We start from the raw sequence: 22,831 nt of genomic DNA, 5'->3' as shown, positions 1-22,831 counted from the left end.
AGAAAACTTTACAACAAATTGTGCTTTAATCGAAATGGATCTTTGGCTCAGAATTGAGATGAGTTCCGATTAGAAATATTGGCCTTGGGCATTGGATACATATGATATGCACTCCATACTGTCGAATGCCTTATCTAAATAGCTTTAACTCGAAACGAAATAACGAATAATAAATGGAAACACGAAGAGTCCCAGCGCCAGCCCATAAACCAGAGACCCACAAATCATTGCGTTTGCCCCGCTGAATTATGCCCGGACAAAGCTCTGCTGTAGTGGGTGTTTTTTTCTTTTTTATTTTTTTAGAAGGGTGAGGCGGTGTTTTTTAAGTTAGCTGCCGATGCTACCGATGCGACGGTCCAAGGCAGTAAATCATATTTTATATTTCCCCCAAAAAGAAGTTGCAACGAACTGTAGCAGGCAACTTAAGGGCTGGCGGCTGGAGTCCAATAGTTACTCTGCTCACTGCCCACATATGGCGTCGATAAATTAAATCGAGAGGGGTGAGTGTGGTGAGTGGTGGCGTGAGTGGGGTGCAGAGTTATATTTTAGCCATGCCCCTGCATTTTGACAGCTAGCCGCCCAGTGACTACCTGACAATTTATTGTATTATACCGTTTGGCATTTGGCTACCCACATTGGGAATGACCTCTTTGGGTGACTCACGTACATGTGTGTGTGTGTGTGAAAGTGAAGAGTAAAGAGAGAAGAGAGGGGTTTGACAGGGAGTCATAAAAAATATGCTATAAACTTGGCACATGCACACACATATTGGCATTGGCGTTGGCATCAATAATTCTTTCATAAATGTCCATTTCGCCACATACTACTAGAGCAGAGAATCGCAGAGAGGCGACACCGTGAGGCGACTCCCATATCGAATGGGTTACATATATAAGTGATGTTCACGTTCAGTGCTTCTGACAAGCGTTGCTTTCTCTCTCGCCCACTCTCCCCCTCTCTTTCTCTCTCCCTCTCTTTATATCTTTTAAGAGGTATTCCAGTTTTATAAATGTATGTCATCTGTGATCCTGTCAGGCGTATACAATGTATAATTATTTAAAAAATAAAGTAATATTCTACATGCTGAGCAGAACCCATTTTTTGAAAACCAGCAGCATTACAATTACAATACACACACAAAATATATATAAATATATAAATATGATTAATGAATAAATATCTAACTAAAAGATCAATTTATAATTTATGAAGAATGTAAGAACTAATATTAAATAGTTAGATTATAAATTTTCTTTTCATTTAAATTATTGATCTCCCCTTTAATTTAAATTTATATTTTCTACAGGAACTAGACACTTTGATTTCTTCACTATCTAAGCTCTTCCCGCAAACTTCGCATAGGGTATCTCCTAGTCAAACACTTTTAGCTACCGCAAGCAACTGTTTTTTTCTTTTTTTTTTAATTTTTTACCACAGCAGGTAAAAGCCGCGGTGGCCATTATAGTTCTCGCTGGCCGCGTCCATTTATCATTGAACAGAAGTGCCGCAGCTCGCTCCCCGCACTCCCCGCACTCCTCACCCCTCCTGCTGGCCGCATAAAAAAGCTGTATTTCTCAGCCAGCGGGGAGAGAGAGTTGGCCAAAAGAAAAAAAAATAAAAAAAACAGTAGCAACAATTTATCGGTTGGGAATTTTGTGAAAATATTTCTTCTACCGTTTGCAAATTTATTTTTCCTGCTCGCTGCGAAATATAATGGAGATGAAAAATCGGCGCTGATAAGAAAGAAGTAAAAAAAAGAAAAAGAGAGAAAACATTACAATGTGCAAGCGGTAAAATATAAATTATGCCTCTACAATGGGCCACAAGTAGCTATTAAAACGACCAATCCGTTAGTAACAAAAGGTAAGAAGGTACATGAGGGACAGACACGAAGGTGGCAACTACCATGGCAGCCATTAGAAGCGCCGACTTGTCCCATGATAAGTGTTGACTGCATATTTAAAATGCAGACACAGTGCACTCCGGGTAAGATCGTAATTCATTGAAATTTACGATTGAAGCAGCAACAAAAACAACATCAACACAAACAACAACAAAGCAATTGCAGTTGCACAAAAGCATGTGAAATATTCACAACTTATCACACACTTACTTTTTAGTAAGTAGCCGAAGCGTGAGTGCTCAACTGATCCTGTTGAAAGTCGTAAAAAGTATATTAATTATAACATTATGAATATTACTCTTATTATGATTTCTGCTTTGGACAGAAACACATCCAACGAGGAAGCCGCACAAAAGCCTATGAAATATTCACAACTTGTCATGCATTACTTTTTTTACTGTTAGTACTGTTTTTTAATATAGTAAAAAAATAGTATGTTTCCTATAATATTATGAAAATGATTTCTATTACGATTCATACTCTAGGCAGGAACGCATCCACCGAGCAATAAGCTGGCAATTTAAATGACATATTTCTACACGTTGCATGCATTCCATCTTCCTTTTTAGGCATAAAGTTTGCAAACTAGTCCAACGCGTCAAAGCAAGTTTTATGCTCTCCTTATGTGGAACACAATTGCATTTAGGTATTTATATATATTTATATATACATATATTATTTATATTGCATATATCAGTTATTTTGAACAATCAAGGAAAGGGAGAGTATGTGACAAGCGTGGCAAAAGCAGAGTGCAAGCCGCAATAATAATTTTCAAAGCGAAATGACAGCCGACAAAACCATATATCATTGTGTATGGGGGCCGTGGCGTTTCTTCTGTCTGGCTTTGCCACCCACGAGCTGAACTTTTGTCATTTGAAAGGCGTCGCTGGCTGTCTTAACCAATGTCTGACTGCCAGTCCTGTCCGCCCCTCCAACCGTCCGTCCGTCCGTCTGTCTGTCCGTCCGTCTGACTGGCATGTTAAGTTTTAATTTCTCGCCAAAAAAAGAGAAAACAACAAAATCGGTTTTATAAATTACCGCTGAAATTGTCGCATGTGCTGATGCATTGCTAGCAAATTATGCGCGCTTTATGTGACGACACGCATATAAATATATATATATATATATATATATGTATACATATATACAGACAAATGTTTGTGCATGTGTACACTTAAAAAAATCGACTGAACTTTAGAAAATCTCCCTTTTTAATATACCCAACAAAAATAACTCAGATATATTACAGATTGAGATGTTGAAGCTCAATTTTCAGCAAAGTCGATTTTCCTATGTCGAGAATAATTTGTTCTTGATTTTATTTATCTTGAAGGAAGTATAACATTAATAGAGAGTAGTAGTAGTTCAGTAGAAAATTACACTCTCAGTTTCAAACTCCAAATAATATAAATTAAATATGTACCGGTCTTATAAATATTCTCACTTGTGGCACTAGTAGCGTTAATAAAATAAATTAAATACACATACTCGTATAACGCATTGCTTTCTATGTATTTATTTGATTACTTTGTTAAATTAAAATTTTCCTGGCCTTAAAATGTTCTCGAGTAAATAAAGAAATATGTAGCATTTATTTGCTGTGTACTTATATTGTTGCTTAGTTCTTAGCTCCACTTACAGCAGAGACCCCACAAACCGAACCCAGCCCAGAAACTGTCTGATGACATTTCCATAATTAGTCGAGCGTGTCCCGACTTGTCTTTCTTCGTTGCATGTTTGAACGCTTGCCTTGATTTGATTTGATGCTCAAAGTGAGCTGCAGATTGTGGCACACTGAACACTGAGTACTGAGTACTGAGTACTGAATACTAGTGGCTGTTGGCTGTTGACTGCTGACTGCTGGAAACTGGAGACGAGTACTTCAAGTTGTCCGTCGTTACAACGTCTACACACATAAAGACACATTTATTTATTATGCACAGTTTGCAATCGTTTGCAGTGTGTTCCTGTCCTCATCCATTGCAGCCATCGTCTTCATCCATGTGCGAATTGACGCCGCATTTATGGTGTTGAAATATTAATGCCCAGAGTTGGTTGGTCATGTCATTTTGATTTATGAGTCTCTGCTCGCACAATGCGTGTATCAAGATATGGCCATTGGATAAGGGGATAAGGGGCAAATTGTGTGGAGAGAAGGTATTATGAGATATGAGTAAGAGGCGCATTGAGATGTTGAAAGTACAAGTCGTTATAAGTATGAGAAGAAGCGCTGACTGACAGACGTATGAGTGCGGATTGTTACCTAAATGTAGATACAGATACAGGGTGGGACAACATTTCTCTTCTTTTTTTTTATTATCAGTATAATTGTGATATTTACGCAATTTATAACTTGTATTTTACAAATCGTAATTGCGCTTTGATGATTTAATAATGATAATAACAGAGAGTCGTGAGCAACACACATAAAAATTGTAATCAGCCGAGAAATATATTACCATAAAAAAGAAACTATGATTGGCTGACCTCAGCAGATGCTGCACCCAAACAACAGCCACAGAGAGGCACATACATAATCCAGCTGCAACGTTCCAGGGAAACAAACCCAACACCCAAGCAAGGAGCACACGATCGAAGTGGCAATCGCGGCTACAAGCGAAAAACAAGCCAAAGACAGCTACTTACTTACTTACTACTTGCAGCGAGAAGCAGAGAGAAGACCAGAAGCAGATATACGACGACAACAACTGGAGTCGATTCTGCTATATATATATATATATACATGTGTGAGGAGGCTTGAACGGTTAGTCTGAGGTCGGCTTGTTGGCTTCTTGCTGGCAAATGCATTTTTATCTTTTCTTTTTTTCTTTTTTTTTTTTTGTTGTGTGTGCTTCTTTCTCCTGTTGGATCGAAAATGCGTGGACATTAAATATGCATGAGGGGACATAACATATAAATAAATTTAGCAACAGTTTGTATGCAGAACTGGCAAATGCATTTATCGATGATGATGGTAATGATGATGCCCCTTTCGAAGGTGTTGAGCCAGCACACACGACGCCTCGCAACGTGGCCCCAAAGAGAGCACGCAATCGCCACGGCAGACCGACCGCCGTGAAGCCATTTGACAGCCCACCACAGAGGGAGGGGTGAAGGGCACGCAGCTAACCATAGAGACTGTATGCACGGTAAAAATTCTCCATGCTCCAATGCTCCCATGCTACCATGCTACCATGCTCCCATGCTCCTTACTCCTTATGCCATGCCCAACCCAAGCGAGCGCGGTTTTGAGCTTTTGGCTCATGCCAATTGCCTCTCTGGCTTTTGGTCAATGTGGTCAACGACGTGCTGCATTTTAAATATGAGCGCATCTGCTGTCTCTTTCTTCCTTTTTTTTTTTGCTGTTGTTCGCCTGTCCTTGTCTGCTTACAATGTTGTCAAGAATTTAGCTGGCAGTTTGACACTCGCATGGATTGCATTGCTCCCTGCGCAGCTCCCAGCCTGCCAGTCTGCTAGTCTGCCTGCCTCAGTCTCGTCGTGTTGCACGTAAATTTCTGGTACGACAATATATGCCACGATTTTATGGGTTCCACGTAGCACGCGCCCCTCTGTCAGCAGCGATTTGCGCATTGTCCTCTCTCTCTCTATCCCTCTCTCTGTCTCTCTGTTTCTTGCAGTATTAGTGTGTGAACATATTGCAAATGTTGGGGATTGCTCTCGGATCAATTCAATTAGCGGTCGAGCCGAGCATTATGCGACTATAACCACATATCTGTCTATCATTATCTGACATGATCTAATTATTATTTCAAGCATTCGAAATGAGCAAATCAGTGTGCAGAACATTTGTCGCCATTCTAACAATTATGCATATTAGCACGAATTTGACCTATTAGACACCAATTAGTGGATAATTACTAATTACTGTTCAATATAACGAGCATAAGGATTTGAATTGTGTTAGATTTACAGATACGTTAATAGTAAACCTTAACAAACATTTGCAAAAATATAAGGAAAATTGAAAGGGCTACAGAAATATAAAAATGGAATATTTTTTGGAGCACTCTGGATTTTCCCACATAAAAAACATTATATTTGCATTTGCAGTTTCGAATGCTATGTGCAAATAATATTTTTTGTTTTTTAAAATTTTTAAATTTCAATGAATAAATATTCGATCTGATGGTAAATAGATAATTTAGTAAGTCAATAAATATATATCGATATTTAATTTTTGGAAAAGGGGTGACTGAATTTCATAAAGTTATTTTATTTATTTTACCCATGCCTGACTATTGGAAAACCCGTTTGAGGCAATGCAGTATTAATTTCCTATATCGTAAAGCTAATAAAACTTTGTATATGGTTCATTTAAGAGATAAATTAAGTATTTTGCATTATATTATTGATCTGATTATCTGTTTAGCTAAATTAATTGTTTAGCAATAATTTTAATCTATAACTAGTTCATTAAATCGAAAACTATAAATTGTTAATCATTTATGGACTACTTAATGGAAATAATTACACTCGCAAAAAAAATTGCGATAATTTCAGAAAAAATCGCGATAAATTGAAAAACGGTCTGAAAATAAGAATTATGTCTGTTTCTAATATAAAAAAAATATTCCTAAAATATTTTAAGTTTTGTCTATTTTTCAGAAATACTATTTTCAGTAAAGCGTTAAGTGTAAAGATAATTCATATTTTGATATTTGAAAAACAGCAGCAGCTGAGTGCAGTTATGAATACGTTGTGACAAGCTCGGACGTCAGTTGGTCAGTTTGCCATCGTATATCATCTATATATGATACGAGAGGGGGGAGGGGCATAATACTTTTAACAATGTGTCGCCGCATTTGCATACAGAACAGCAGTAGTCGATGTATGCATGTGGCATTGTATGGAGATAATTTCCTCAGTGGCCGCAACGTGGCCGCTATAAATTATGGCAACAGGCTTGTGGCAGCAGCACGGCTGCTGTTGATTTTTATCAACGTCATCAGCTTAATTGCCTCACTGTGCCCCGGCCAGTTCAGCGACAACGACAACGACAACGACAACGTTGTTGGCTATGGGCCCCTTTTACAAATTTATCTAGAAATTGTTGTGTATGATGTGTGTGTGTATGCTGTGTGTGTGTGTGTTTGTGTGTGTGTGGTGTGCGCTGTAGTTGCAATTATTAATGAAATATTGCTGTCAGTAATTATTTGTTATAAATTTGCATAGATATTGCAATTTGTACACTTCACTCGCAGTTCACAGCTTAGCAATTCACAACCTCTTCCGCTCTCCTTCTCTCACACTAACTCTCGCTCTCTCTCTCTCTCTCTCACTCTCGCTCTCTCTCTCTCTCTCTCTCTCTCTCTCTATATCACTCACTCGCCCACTCACTCGCTCTGTAGTTGCTTAAGTCAGCGGCATTATTAATGACAATGTAAGCGCATGATAAATATCGTTGACACAAGCGTTTGAGTTAGCTGCTTGTTTATAAGGCTATATTTATAAACATATACGTTTAAGTCGGTTAATTATGACTTACAACAGCAGTAAAGCAAGTAGGCAACTGCAGCTAAACTGACTAAACTAGACGCATACCATAAATACCGTTCTCACCTAATTCTGTTTATGCTGATGTGAACGTGATGTGAACGTAATGTGACATTTTTCAGATGAACTAAGCCCGAGCCGCTCATAAAATATCAGATAAATGACTCTAACGACTGCAATTCTTCCCAGAAAATCACTTGTAATAACTACTAATTATTTGACTATATTTTATTTAAGATACTTGCTAAATGTTAGTTTGCTTAATTTGTCGTTCTCATTTTTATTTTTTATACTTTACTCCAATCCTATTATTATTATTATTTTTATTAAATATTGTTGAAAATATGTAAAAGATCAATACAACATTCCGATTACTAATGTTAATAACAGAAAATATCGATACTGCGCTCGATACCTTAACTTAAGAATACATTGAATAAATCTTCTTTGTCTAACCGCCAAACCTAGTGCACCACTTTTTGCCGCTTTAAAAACCCAACAAATATTAATATTACTATTATTCATATATTTTATTATTATAGTATTAACAGCTTATGTAGTATAAGTTCTACAGTTTAATTGATATGCTCCCGCTCTGCTACCGATATTTCTGCTATTGCTCCAAAAACAGAGAGCAGAATGGAAATAGTTTTGCTCTTGCTACTGCTATTGCTCTTGCAAAGAGCAGAGCATTAATTTCAGTGTTATGCTATTTGGCACTGCTATTGGTCTATTAAAGTTTGGAGCAGTATAAATATAATTTTTAATTATTGCTTTTAAATTAAAATTCAAAAAACATATCTCCTCCTTTTATCTGTAGGTCATTCACAGCTTTAAGTTTATCTATTAAATTAATCTTTGACAGTCTGATGAGCTTCTTTATAAGATATTAATCTCAAATCGTGCTCAGAATATTTATTAGATAGTAATTTACTTTTAGTTATTGCATTAATTGAAGTGAAGCTGCCATCTCTGACCAGATCTCAAGGTTTAAAGCTCACAATTTATGATCGACACCTGCATAAACAAATTAGCAGGCATTTCACAAATACTCACTCGATCATAAACAAGAAAATGCATCCAATTTTGCGTGTACATGTGAAAATCGGCAACTGTGTGTCAAAATGTATAATTTTAATTATAAAATCCAAACATGTTCCATCCACTCGGCAAATGCGAGAGCGTCCCCAACTAATCTGGCACAATGATTTCAAATAAATGCCACAATTTGTAAACAATTTGCGGCGACTTAATTTATATGCCTGTATGATGCTCAAATATTGTAATTATAATTTGCAAATTAGTTGCGAGCTGCAACATACAAATGCCAGCTAACGGCTAAAGTATCTATACGAGATTATACTTCCTGATTGTACTGATATTTTGGCCAATTTGCATAATTAAAATGTCCATGTTTGTCTTTAATCCTACACAAAACATAGCTGATTACAGATTTTATATGTTCAGCCACTTGTAATGCATTTCATAAGCTGCATTCAAATCTGCCAGGCTTCTAGAGATGGACACATTTTGAGTTTCATTTTGATGGGAACTTCAATATGCATTGTGCATATTAATTACATTACTTTTTTTGATTAACAAAATCCGTGTTTCTTCTCCGATCAAAATGCAATTTTTACAGTTTACAGATCATTAATATATCTGGGTATATTATTTATCAATTATGTCTTTTAATGCTATCGAAAATCGATTTGTATTGATATTACCGAATCGATTAATTGAAAATTTTAAGTCCTTTGCTCTGTATAGTCTTTGAGATCGGTTTTGGCACACAGACATGGCTAAATCGACTCGAATTTTGATCCTGATCAGAAATATATTCCCTTTTTGAGCTCGGAAATATTTCCTTCTGCATGCTATATACTTTTGCACATCGAATACTTTTATATTATGTTATTTATGTCATATATTTATTTTATTAAAAAGCAACCCTGTCAAGCGGCTTCGAATTTCTAATGATATTCAATTAAAAATATAAATATAATTCTTTAAAACTGTGAATTTTCAATAGCTGATTAAAATGATGCCACAAATATGGATGGACAATGATAATGCGGACGCCATTCTGCTGCCAAAATCCGCTCGCAAAGCAATTAGTGAAAGTGCTGGCAAAAAGAGTGTTTTGACCAAATTGGAGAACGTTATCCTCAGCCACAAATCGCATCCGACGCTACTCAAAGACTCCAACACAAAATGGCCAAAATCATCGATCTGCAAGGAGACGCCGCAGAAGCAGCATCGGCAACAGCTGCAGGAGAAGAGTTATGCGGGGCAGTCAATTGAAGGGGGGCTGTGGAAAGCAGCGGAATTGAGTGCTGCCAATAATCTGAATGTGAGATCGGCTGATACCAACGATAGCCTGGATCTGTTTGACTGTATTCAATTTCCAACTCAGAAATGTTTGCGCAATTGCCAAAAACCAATATCACCAAATTGGATGGAACCCTTGCTAAGTGAGCAACTTATCGATAAACTGCTAAACAATACACTCGCTGGGGATGAACTTAGAGTGCCCGATATACCCGCTTATCCCGATTTAGATCAGGATGAATTTGCACTTAAGTCTTTAACAGATAAACTAAATGAATCTGTGGAGAAGTCTACCGAAGTATTTGAGGTCATGCTGCCGCCAGTCTTATATGATATTGATTTCGACGAGGAACCGTTTAAGTTTTAAATATGTGTTGGATAAATAAGGTGTTTATATGATGAAAACAGATAAGAACTGAGCATGGCAAATGAATAATGTATCTGATAAGTCTTTAGTTCGTTAACATATATTACAATTTGTAATTTTTATGTCTTAAGAATAACCTTATATTGTTATTCTTGTATAGAGTGAGAAATATCGGAAATACTACTACATAGTGTGCTCTAATCTTTTAAAGTATTATTCTACACATTAAATACTATTATTTGAGAGTAAGAAAAAAAGATCCTAAAAGCACACTTAAATAATTTCCACAGTTGCCAACTGCTTCAAATGTTAATTTTATATAAAAGATATCAATATAAATCAAGTGTTTAATACAATACAATTTCGTATTGAAAATATCCATCACGAGCTCCTCTCTACGATGAAAACAAGAACATAATTGGCAACTGACAGCGACCACAATTTGCGAACACACACACACACAATCAGACACACAATCATACACACATATTTAACTAAAATGTGGATGGAAGTACAAACATTGTTTGAGGGCTTGTTATGACGAATGCTGAATGGTGAATACTGAGTGCTGACCACTTTGCCCAGGGCTAATCGTCTGAAGTAATTCCCCAACAAAAACTGCCACTCAACATGCATAATTTAGGTAACAAATGATAACTCGAAGAAATGTGAAACCATGCATAAATTTCCATTGCTTGCAAGTGCAGTCGGCACTCAGGTGAGTTGGACTGGCATCTGGCATGCACTTGCCGACTGACTGGCTGACTGACTGAGTGACTGACAGACAAACAGACATAGAGTCAGACTGAGTTGCAGGCGAACTGCTTTTGATTTATTACAATTTCAGAGTCAGGGTGGATGGGTGGATGGTTGAGATGGTGGGTGGTTGGCGAGGGAACGGAAGGTTGCTCATCAGCAGCTGCAGTCAGCTTTAGCTTTGGCTTTGGCTTTGCCTCATAATTCATTAACAAGCGGAGGCAGTACTGGCCAGAAGGAAGAAAAACATCATCCATCAGTGAGAGATAGAGAGAGGGAGAGAGAGAGAGAGTGGCTCAGAATGAATGGCATGAGAATGTTGTCAATGCAATGTTGCATCAAGATGGTGTGGCTTATGAAAGGGGAATTGATGATTCTAGAAGGTATGCTTTATGCACCAGAGCATTGCTGAGCATTATGCTTAATTCAATTCAATATCGAGATCTATTGTAACTAGATATGAACATATATATATATACAATATACAAATATATATAGCTATTTTAGCTGGTAGAAAACTGGTTTGATTGAATTCACAGTTGACTTGTCGTATTTATTATACAGAATGTCAGTCAATTCACTTTAGTTCAATGTTTGCATTGCTAAAGTATTGCTATCATTTAATTAGAGCAAATAAAATGCAACGAGCGTGCTAATTAAATGCATTTTTAATTTGTAATCAATTAAGTGAATTACACTCCACTGAGTATTGTAGATAGCGATTGTGCTTGTAATTGCTTTATATTGTCAAACGGGAGTCAAACGAATCGATTAAATTCAATTCAAGTTCAGCTGTCCTCATTAGTGCTTCACACACGATTCAAAAGTACTTAAAAATCGATTTAGAGTGGGTAAAAAATTACTTTCTAACTATCTATTTATCTATCTCTCTCTCTTTCTCTCTGTTGAAAAGGTATCAAATAATATCTGTTCTGAAAAGAAAGCAAATGTTTCAAAAATGAACTAATCTGTTAAATTTTCACTACAATTAGAATGTTTAGAATGTTGTTTTCAATGCAAGTCTCATTAGCTTAAGCGAATTAAAATATTTTATAAGGTAATCCATAAAGTACTCGTGGAATCTCGTTTGAGTCTTAAACTGCTTTCAAATATATATAATAATTGGCAGCTGTTGAATTGTGTTACTCAACAATAATTGCTTATATTTTAACCGCTATGTTGTTTTTTTTATTACTTGCAATTTAATGATCTAAAATCAAGTTTATTTTATGCAACACATAAATTTTAATTCAAAGTGTTAAAATATTCAAATTCAACTAATAAATATCCATTAAATTCCTGTATTTTTATCTGTAAGTCTAGTCTATAGAGCACTTTATTTTATTACTAATTGTACTATTATTTGCACCTAATAATAATATATCTTTTTTTTAATTCTTTAATATTTCGAATCGGGATTCGTTCAGTCAGCTGTTACATTATTATATTAAATAAAAATTCCAACCTAAAATGTAATAAAGTGACCACTATATTATTAGTTACAAAATTCCATGGTGAAAATCCAACAAATCTATCGAGTTTATCAACTGCCCATCAACATTTTGGCAGCTTCGACCAATAAATTGCGACATTTATTTGAGGAAAAAAAAATGGGTTTAGGAATTGCTTCAGCTGACATACCACGTACATTACTTACTCTTTCTAAATGCTCGACATCGTTTAACATGTTCCTGGAATTCAGTGGGTTCCTTTTATGCCGACAATGCGCTCCAATGCGGTGGTCACATCGCCATCGCCATCGCCATCGTCATCGTCAGCCACATGGTTTGATTTTGTCTCCACTGGCTCATTGGATTGTTCGATGTGCTTTTTGGACTGACCATGGACTGACCATGTTGGTTAGCACTTATTTGGCAACATTGTCATCGATATAAAACGGGCTTTGTTTGTCCACTGGTCAAGGCAGTGGCTGCGGCATCGGCATCGGCATCCGTTGCGCATATTTCGAATACTCCATGCCAGCTCTTCTTTCTTCTCTGAATCTGGGAATACACACCCGTGTGTGTGTGAGTGTCCATTTCTGTGGTCAGCTCGAGTCTGAGTCTGGGTATCGGGTCTGTGTCTGCCTCTGCTTCTGCTTCTGGGTCTGAGTCTGGGCATGGTGTCTGCTTCTGGTTCTCTGGACTTAAGCATTATCAACTTGTGTGCATCAGTATTTGGTTTCGCGTGAAATTCACTCACGACTTGTAATTATTTAATTTTATTGTTTGTTTTACGCTGCCGTCAGATCGCAACAGCAACAGCAACAACAGCAACAACAACAACAACAACAACAACAACAGTATCATCGTCGCCCGGGCTGCCGTTTAACAAGATTTCTATATCAGATCACTTGTATACAATAATGGCCTTCAAATTACAGTGCAAATAGCCGCATTCAGTTTGGGCGTCATAATCTGTATATGGTTAAGACTCGTTAGCTTTCGATAACTAAAACTAGCTGTGTGCACTGCTCAACATTGATTATAATCGATGAAAATATAATTTGCATATAACCACAACTTAAACAAGTGCACTTTGAATGAATCTTTCAAACAAACAGCTGTCATTTAACCCCAACATTGAATTTGCATTGAAATCCTCTTTGTTTTGCCATATCTATCACATCATAGTTGATACAGCCCTTGAGTATATTTGTGAATGCATAAAATATTTCAATTTAAATTTGTTTTTATCGTTGTTTTGGTGTTTTTTTTTTTTTGCACAGATGCAGCTTAACTCAGTTGTCTGTCAGCATTCATACTTGGTTTTTATCCACTCCCTGCAACTGTAAATAAATGTACGAATTTTTTGAAAAATATTCAAATTCCATTTGAATAATTTACGTTGAAAAATTGCTGACCTGTGAAGCAAATGCTAAATAATTTAGAGCATTGAATTCCACAAAACTGTTTTAGTGATACTCTACTACATCGATTGCCAAATCCATCGAGTTATTTTACTTGTGGAATGCAGTTTCGAAACACTAAAAATATAAATAATAATACTTCAAAGAGAAGAACATTGTAGTGCCACAAACAGTCATTCCTGACAACAAAATTAGAGTGTCAAAAAATTATTGTTGGCAGCCAAATAAAAACATTATACTTACTAAGCTTCAAAATTAGTATGTCAAAATGGAGAATGTGAATACTTTTTGAGATAGTAAGATTTATATTTCTTTGCAAAAATTAAAAAAAAAAATTAAGTTTGAATGCTGAAGTTCAGACACCACGACTTGCAGATACCCTAATTATAATAATTGTGGGCTTTCAGTTTGGTCAATATGAAAATATATTTTGAATTGCAAAATTTGTGTTTCCTTTTCGCTCTTAACGAAATTCGTACAGTTGATCAATAAAAAGCCTAGGTATATTGTACATTGTAAGTGGAATGTTATATTTTGATCGATATCTGCGAAACGTTATCGCCAAATTTGAAGACCCTTATAATCTCTGAGATGGCAGCTTTCAAACAGGACATGGCTAAATCGACTCGTCTGTTAATGCTGATCAAAAATATATATACACCATATGGGATCGAAGAGGCTTCCTTCTGCCTGTTACAGACTTCATTACACTCCTTTTGTCCAGTTTGAACGGCTTCAGAGTTTGGCAAAAACCCCATCTTTGATAGACGTTTATTTCCAATAACATTCCAATCTATCTGACTTGAAGCATTTCAATATTAAGGGTTCTTAAATGCTTTATTATAAGCTGTTAGCACAAATGTCAAAATTAATTACTTATGTCACTAACAACAAATCATAAAACACAACATTTCAACATTATTTATAACGCAAGACAATCAAAGTGGTCGCCGTTTCTTTGATCTGTTCCGACGTGTGGCCTTTTTTTTTGTGGAGCTGTCAAAAAGGGGTAACGAAAATTTATGTGACACAAATATTTAGCCATCAAATCATCACTCAAAAAATATTCAGCTTGATTATATGGAGGTTAAGACTCTTAATATCTGTGGACTTCACAATTTGTTTGAGTGAAAAAAAATAAAATAATAATGATGGAAACGTCTTCTCCAGATATGATATGATGTGTGAGCATTTTATTCGTAGTCGTCGTATATACATATATATATATATATATATGTATATATATTTAGATTGTTCATTTGTTGTTGGTAATTTAAAAGCATCATAGAACATTGTCACATGCGTGTCTCCATATAAATTCATAGCTGACAAATTGTTGGCACAGCTGTTTGTGTTTTAAATAAGCAGGCGGATTTTAGTTAATGGCCCCCAACGGTTTCACTTAAGTTGTTTATGGCTTTTGTGTGTGGGAATAGAGTAGCCGAAATAAATTTCAATGTGATCTCAAAAATTCCACAGATACATGTATATATTAGTATTTAGGCGCTGCTATTTCACTTCCAAACAACATCCAATAAATTGCCAAATATATATTTCACAAGATTTGAGCGAAAATTAAACATGATAGATTTATGAGTTTATAACACGCTAAAAGTATTTACCTAAAATAATTCATAAATTATGGTGCTTCAAAGAATGTTGGCAAATGTTTTTGCTTGAGCTGTAAATAAAATTAATAATCTGCAGACAATTTGTTTGTTGGACTATTAACTAATCAAAATTATCATCTGGTGAATAATGAGACATATCAATTTAATATTTACATATAGCAGCTTCGTAGCTCATTAAATGCTTTAAGAATTTCAAAAGTATTTAGACTTGACATGAACTCATATCTTAAGTAACTAATGCCGCAATATTCATAAATCATGAACACTAAACACTTTGTATTTCATCAACTAATAATCCGCAGGGTTAAATATATACATATACTTATATATATATATATACATATATATTTGCTTTGAGGCTGATTTGTTTTTAGCCTGAGTAGAAAAGAAAATTCGAGTCGTTTAGATCATAAATAAAGCAAGGAGAATACTTTGTACTTAGCATTTATATTTAAATTTAGGTAGAATGAAATAATGCGTACAGAAACACATATTAAACCAGAAAAAAAAACAAATAAATAAGCATCTTAAGCTATACAAGAAAAACGCCAACGACGACGCCTTGTGTGCCCCAGAGCCATGGGTAAAAGTATTTTCAAATTAATTTTTATTAGCAGAAAGCTAATAAACAAAAATAAAAACAAACACACATACTGACACAGACCCCTAGAGCATGGTCTTTAGAGCAAACATAAATCTAGTCAGCAGTCGAAAAAGATATATACATATATGTATATGATAGTGTATACATCTTTTTATTAGCATGTCGCGACATTTCTCATGGCACATGTCCGAAAATAATGTTGCTACTATTTAGCCATTTCACTTTAAAAAAAAAAAAAATAATTCTGTGTAGTTCTTTTCGTGTGTCTTTCAATTTAATTTATTAATCGAGCGTGAAGATATTAGTGGGTGCTGCCTCACTCGAGATGAGTCCGTTGGGGAATTTTGAAATTAACATTTTTCTTGATTGCTCAATGTGCCCAAAGCACACAAATTGAGGTGCGCCCACACAGGCCGTGAATTTTGAATAGCCCCCATTAAATTGCCAGCTAATGAGTAGCAGCTAATGTGCAAAGAGTGGGCCAATTTTCAGCAAAGTAGTGCATAAGTTCTCAATCTGATCTGATCTGAGTTTGTTTTGAAAGTAGGTTAAATGCGCTTCACCACGCAAACTGTTGATTAATTTGATTACTTTGGATTATTTTTGACTTTCGAATAGTTTGACTAATGCACATCAATCTCTATCAACATTGCATATATTGCCATCGATAAACAGAAGGCACAATTTAACGAGAATGAGCTCATTTTATGCATTTGCATATGGCATATATAACGATTATTTATCGGAGCTAAAAAGAATGCAGTAAAAATGCTCTCTCGACTAAGGAATACCCTGAATCCAAGTTTGTGCCCATCAAAAGGTGTTTTAGATAGTCAAACAAGCACACTGAAAAATTGAAGAAAATTTACATTTTACACAAGTTTAAATTTCTATCAGAAATCGATTTATATCGATTGTATCGATTACGAAGAAAAGAAATTAACTTGATCTGCATGTGGTATTTCTAAACTTATATGATTTCTTGAGATCGGTGAGTTCATACAGACTGACAGATACTCAAATCGGCCACTCATGCTGATCAAGAATATATATATTTTAAGGGGTCGGATATACCTGCCTGTTACATGCTTTTACTGATTTCAAATGTGTTCCCGGAATGAAAACATAAATTATTGTTCGCTTTAATTAATCGTTGCCAATATTGTAATTATGATACCAAAAAACCCATTGCCAATCAAAAAAGAAAATATTTATATATGTTATAAATTAGGTACAATTATTAATTGTGACACAATTTTTATGGCATTTCGTGTTGACAGATTTATGTTTGTTTTCGAAACAATATTTATGCGTTTATATTTATTTTATTGTTATTCCTGTTTCAGATTAACGCTTACATAACAAATACAGATGTGTGTGTAATACATATTTATGGATTCTACATAATGCTTAATGACGTCATGTCACATTGCATAGCGCCTTATTTTAAAGCCATATATTACAGTCAACAAATTTGAATTATGATCGCCAGCAAAAGCCATAAAAATCACAGCGCCTAATTAAACAAAGTAATTTGCACAAAATATACAGCTAAAAATGCTCCTAAAAAGTTGTTCATTTATTATTAATCCAGTCTGTGAGACTAACAAATCCATAGCATTTATTAAGTATACATCAAGTTTTAGTTGTTTCTACAATAATTGAATGCAGATAAACATTTCAGATAAAAGTCATTATTTATTTCACACAATAGATTTTTGTCTTAGTAATTAATATCCAAAATTGGATACGTATTTAATTCAGTTTGTAGAGTGCCTAATTACCAAGCATTACTCAGACCATATTAGTGTTACGTATTTGCATATAAACAACTAAACATTTTAATATTTTAATGCGCATTTTATTTACAGCACAGCTCATTTATATATGTCAAGCTCGGCGCATAAATCAATTTGACAGCTGGCTGCTGCCGTTGCCAGTAAAGCCAGCTGCAAACAACTTGGCTACAAGATACCATACATCAAAATATTTACATTTAGATCAACAATCAGTATTTGAATAGAGTTTGATAAATTTCATATTTACCCAGGCTGTCTATAATTAAATTACAAAAGCTGAGCTAAATTCTTGATTGCTAAATGCGATTTGAACAGGGTATTCAAGTGTTTGGTCAAATACTTTATTTTTAATAAGTTTCGAAGACAACAGCTCGTCACTCAGTTTGACGTGCTCTGACTGGCTGTCAATAGTTGGATTGATTGATTTATGGATGCCATTTAGCTTTGATTTGTGTTTTTGCACAAATCCAAATATGACTTTATGGCAATTGTCTGAATAGATATTCCCAAAAAATGAGAGACAGAGGCAGAGACAGAGACAGAGAACGAGTGAGATAATAGGAGACGAATTGCCATTGTCACGAGTATTTGCATACAACTTCCGCTTCGACTGTTTCCGCAGCAACAAAACTGTTTTTGGGTCTTCAAATTTTGTGCATGCCATAATTAATAAGAAATGAGGATGCTGTTCACTCATCATGAATTTTGAATGCTCTTTTGAAAGCGGTATAACATAGTTGTGCATAAAAAGGTAACATTCAAAAAGAAGCATTTCCCTCTCGATGGCTAAAAAATTGACATAAAAATAAACCCAGAAACTATTTTTCTAGTCTCACCAACTAAAATAGATATAAATTTATAGTTGTGCAAATATAGACTGAAGATTTAAATATATATCTGTCTACATTTTTGCTAATTATAATGAATACATAGCTTATAATGAAGACATGCAAAAGTATATAAGAGAAGGAAGCATGTCGAACCACAAATACTGTATATATACATATTCTTGATCAGCAAAAATAGAGTCGATTCTGTATGTCGATTCGATGTCTGACGCAAATCAACTTTATTTCATTTTAACGACTACTGCACCCGTTTCGCAAATACGAATCGATATGAAAGCAATAAAATCCCCAATTGTAAAGATATAGCCTTCCAATTTATATATAAAATACCCAGACATATTATGGATCAACTGTAAAAAGTTAATTTGGGTCTGATAAGAAACTCAGATTTTGATAACCAAAACGTTTGAATAAAAATAAAAAATAATCAGCAAGTCTACTATAAATTTAACAGCTGACGGTTTCTCCTAATCGAGCTCTTTCGACTAGATAACTGAAATCGATATATGGTTTTTAAAGAAAGGAAAGAATGACAGAAATGTTGACATACTTTATACATATTTAACATTACTATTATACATATACAAATCCTCTATATAGATATGAAAACCACAATAGCCCAACCTAAGCAAACCTATCGATATTATCCACATTGTTATCGATGTGCAACGATTGTCGTCAAAGGTCGAGAAAGTTCAGTAATAAATACGACAGTCTTGACATGTTATGAATGCTTCGCAAATGTTTGCTCGCAACTCGTGTATTTTTTGGGTAGTTGCATATGGAAGCCAAAGTATGCGTAAATTGGCAAGTGTATTAATATTATTTATGACAAAACATGGAATATGATATGCAGCTTTGGCTTTTGGCTTGGCACTTAATCATAATCAACTGTCGCGTAACTGGAAGTGTTTTTTTTTTCCCCCAGCAACCGACACATCGAACCTCACCTAGCCACCTCCTAACTTGGCACTGCGGGTCTTTGTCTGTCTGTTAACTGTTATTTCCTCGACTCCCATGAGCTACCAACAGCGTGCAGGCAGACCAAAATGAAAAAAAAAAAAGAAAAATTTGTTTGAGAAATAAACTGTGTGCATAAATCAAAAATGTTGACGCTATGATTACGATACATTTTCGGGCCTCTTTTGGGGCCGAAGCAACAGCAGCCCAAGCAAAAGCAACAGCAAAAGCAGCAAAAGCAGCAAAAGCAGCAAAAGGAAATCGTGTTCGGAGGTGTTACAGCACTGACAGTTATTCTATAAATTATGACAACCGACAGCTACATTTATAAGCCACAACTCTTGCATTGGCACCGCATTAACTTTACATAAATAAATTGTTAACACACAGCCAACAACGCCAACAACGCCAACAACAATAATAACAACAGCCCACGCTTATTAATTTGACCGCATTTTAAAATTATGCAAAGCAATTAACTAAAATATGATGATGGTCAGCACAGATATAAACAATTCAAATTGCCGACAAATTAAATGGCTCTTGCACTACTTAGCAGCTAAGCAATTAGCATAAAATATTTTATTCATTCAAGCAGAAAAGGTTGTCAATAAAATAACACCCATGCAGTCGAAAGGCTAATTATAAAATCGAATCAGTCAATCTAGCTAATAAATTAGAAAAACTGGACTGCGCAATTACTTACAATACAATACAATCTTTAAAAAAAACCAATGTTGCTCATATTGTTAACAACGGCTTAATCTAAATCTTGATCATATTCGAAACCTGACTAATAAAAAAAACCCCATTTCATTGCTACTAATAACATTTGAAGTAAGTGCCCCTTAATAGGATGTGGAACTATTAAAAAATATAAATGCGGCAAATTTGAGTTGATTATTTACGATGAAGCTGTTTGTTGTTAGCACTTGTCACAAATCAAATCATAAAATTCATTGTGTTCAGCTTCCTTATTAATTTTTATTGTGCAATACAAATAAAATATCTGATTCATTGTGGTTGTCTCACAGCGAGTGTATTCACTTACAAAATCCAATGAATAAATATTTCCAACATTCAGGAGTTGGACGCACTAAAGAACCGCAACACAATCAGGCCAACAATCGAGCGAAAAGTATATAAAATTATACATCTATTGTTTTGCTGCTGGGCCAAGAAATAATCGTGAGTTATGCTGCTAATTTGCATATTCGCCAGCAATTAGCATAAATTTTCGATGTACTGCGATATCTTGGCTTGATTCAAATGGCTCTTGACAGCTTGGCTCATGGATGTTGATTTTAATAAAAGCTAAATGTTAAACAAGCATGTCGAGAACTATTGTCTCTTTACTCATTAGCAGGAATTTTGTTGAATAACCATTAAATATTATGCACAACGCTTTAAATTAACACATTTCAATTTGTCTAAAAAAAAAGGAGACAAATATTTCACAGAAACGCCGCTTCTTTTCAAAAAATTTCATTTCACGTGTTATAAATAAAAAAATAAAAAAAATAAAATAAGATAATCATTTGCCCACTTCGCAGTTTCACATAAAAATATTTTAGTCAATTTTACGATGCTCGCGAATTATGTTGACATTAAATATTGTGTTAATTTAATATTTAAAAATATGCTAATGAAAAACGTACTTTGAACTTGAAACACAAAAACAACGAAGACGCTAATACACTTTAATTCTAATTCAAATACTCTTCAAAATTGCACTTACTAAACTAAGTTTTATTTATTAACTTACAACCCAGCTGTGTAAAGTTAAATATATTTAATAATTTCAAATGTCCTCGATTTAATTTTGTTATTAAATTCAAAAACTTTTCAACTAGTTCGTCTAAATGCCTGTTGCAGTTGATAACATTTGTTTTCTTTGGGTTGTTTTGAAATGCTTGATTATAATAATTGGTATAATTATTTGAGATATTTATTAATGATATTTGAATACAAATTCATCGGCCACTTTATATTTAGTGCGAATACATTAACTGCTCAACCGAATCGACGCCTCGGGGAATTTTTATTTTGTTGTTTCTCTTAAAGCTAATCATTAAAATACAATATTTTAAGCGCGTCATAAAATTTTATAACAAACTTCATTAGTAGCGCCCCTGATATATCTATAATATTCATACATATACAAATACCTGCATTAATCCGAGACATACATTTATTGTTTTCTTAGATCGTAAAACAGCATATATAATATGTATCGAGAGTAGGTGTCTTTGGTGACAGCGACATATGCATATATTTAGCCATCAATGGCACACCCTTGTGTTCCAGTCATGTGCACAGTTTCACCAATACATTTATATTATATCCATATATTATTGATTAATGTCATTAGCTCGATTACAAACATCTCAAATTCATGGTCTATTGAGTCTTCTATGTAAAAATCAATTGCATTTTAAACGAATGTCATCGAGCTGATTTCACAAATTGCGAATAACCTAATGGACATCATCCAGACTCCATCGATGGCTCCGGGTGCTGAGTGCCCGATTAAATGGATGACAGCCTCCACTTGGTCAGTTATTTGGACCGCTATCTATATGTGTGTGTCTAACGAGTGTCTTTGGGGCAACTGACAGTCGAACAGTTGTACAGTTGAACAGCCAGATGACAAGTGCTCCGACAAACGTAGACAACATCGTTACCATGTCCTATGTCCATGTCCATGTCCAAGTCTCTCTTTCTATTAACATTTTACAAATGCCAAATGGAGTAAAAAAATACTGCGTTGGGACATTGATGCCAGACTAAATTGTGCATAGCTAATTGGACCACGTAGAGTAAACTCCAACTATTAATTGAGTGCACCTTTTCAGGCGATGGGATAGACTTGAAACTGATTTGTAGTCAGATTGAGCAGCAAAAACACTTCAAATGCAACTTACTACAGCTCTACTTTTTAGATACCCTTTAGAAATGTGTGTGCTTTAAGTATTTTAGGTATATATACTGGAGCGAGATAAAAATATATTTAAAATTAATTATAGTGAAAGAAAGACCTACTTTCCTTAACTTAACCTTTTTTTTATTTAAGTGAAACATATGATTTAAAATTTAACTAAGAGCACATATTAAGAAAAGTAGATTAAAAATAGAAAAATTGAATTTATTTTTCATACAATATAACGAATATTAAATAAATGTAAATATAATAATTTAATAAATATAAATAATGTGAATTATAAATTAATATCACCAACTTCAAAA

General features: G+C 34.8%; 1 protein-coding gene across 1 annotated transcript; it reads left to right on the top strand.

The window, feature by feature from the left end:
• The first annotated feature begins 9,473 nt into the window (after positions 1–9,473).
• LOC6566672 lies at positions 9,474–10,191 on the top strand. The gene is made up of 2 exons (XM_043214573.1): positions 9,474–9,773; positions 9,837–10,191. The coding sequence occupies exons 1-2, from the start codon at positions 9,480–9,482 to the stop codon at positions 10,116–10,118; spliced, it is 576 nt and encodes a 191-aa protein (XP_043070508.1). The 5' UTR covers positions 9,474–9,479; the 3' UTR covers positions 10,119–10,191.
• Positions 10,192–22,831: the final 12,640 nt, after the last annotated feature.

This window comes from Drosophila grimshawi, unplaced genomic scaffold (genome assembly GCF_018153295.1).
Source record: "Drosophila grimshawi isolate 15287-2541.00 unplaced genomic scaffold, ASM1815329v1 contig_1377, whole genome shotgun sequence".
Taxonomy (NCBI): domain Eukaryota; kingdom Metazoa; phylum Arthropoda; class Insecta; order Diptera; family Drosophilidae; genus Drosophila; species Drosophila grimshawi.
The sequence above is the reverse complement of the archived record's forward strand: the minus strand, read 5'-3'. Positions and strand labels throughout refer to the sequence as shown.

Coding starts and splice junctions, on each gene's coding strand:
- LOC6566672 (XM_043214573.1), top strand. CDS start 9,480: ATGGACAATGATAATGCGGACGCCATTCTGCTGCCAAAATCCGCTCGC. Junction 9,774..9,836: donor GTGCTGCCAATAATCTGAAT/GTGAGATCGGCT, acceptor TTTCCAACTCAG/AAATGTTTGCGCAATTGCCA.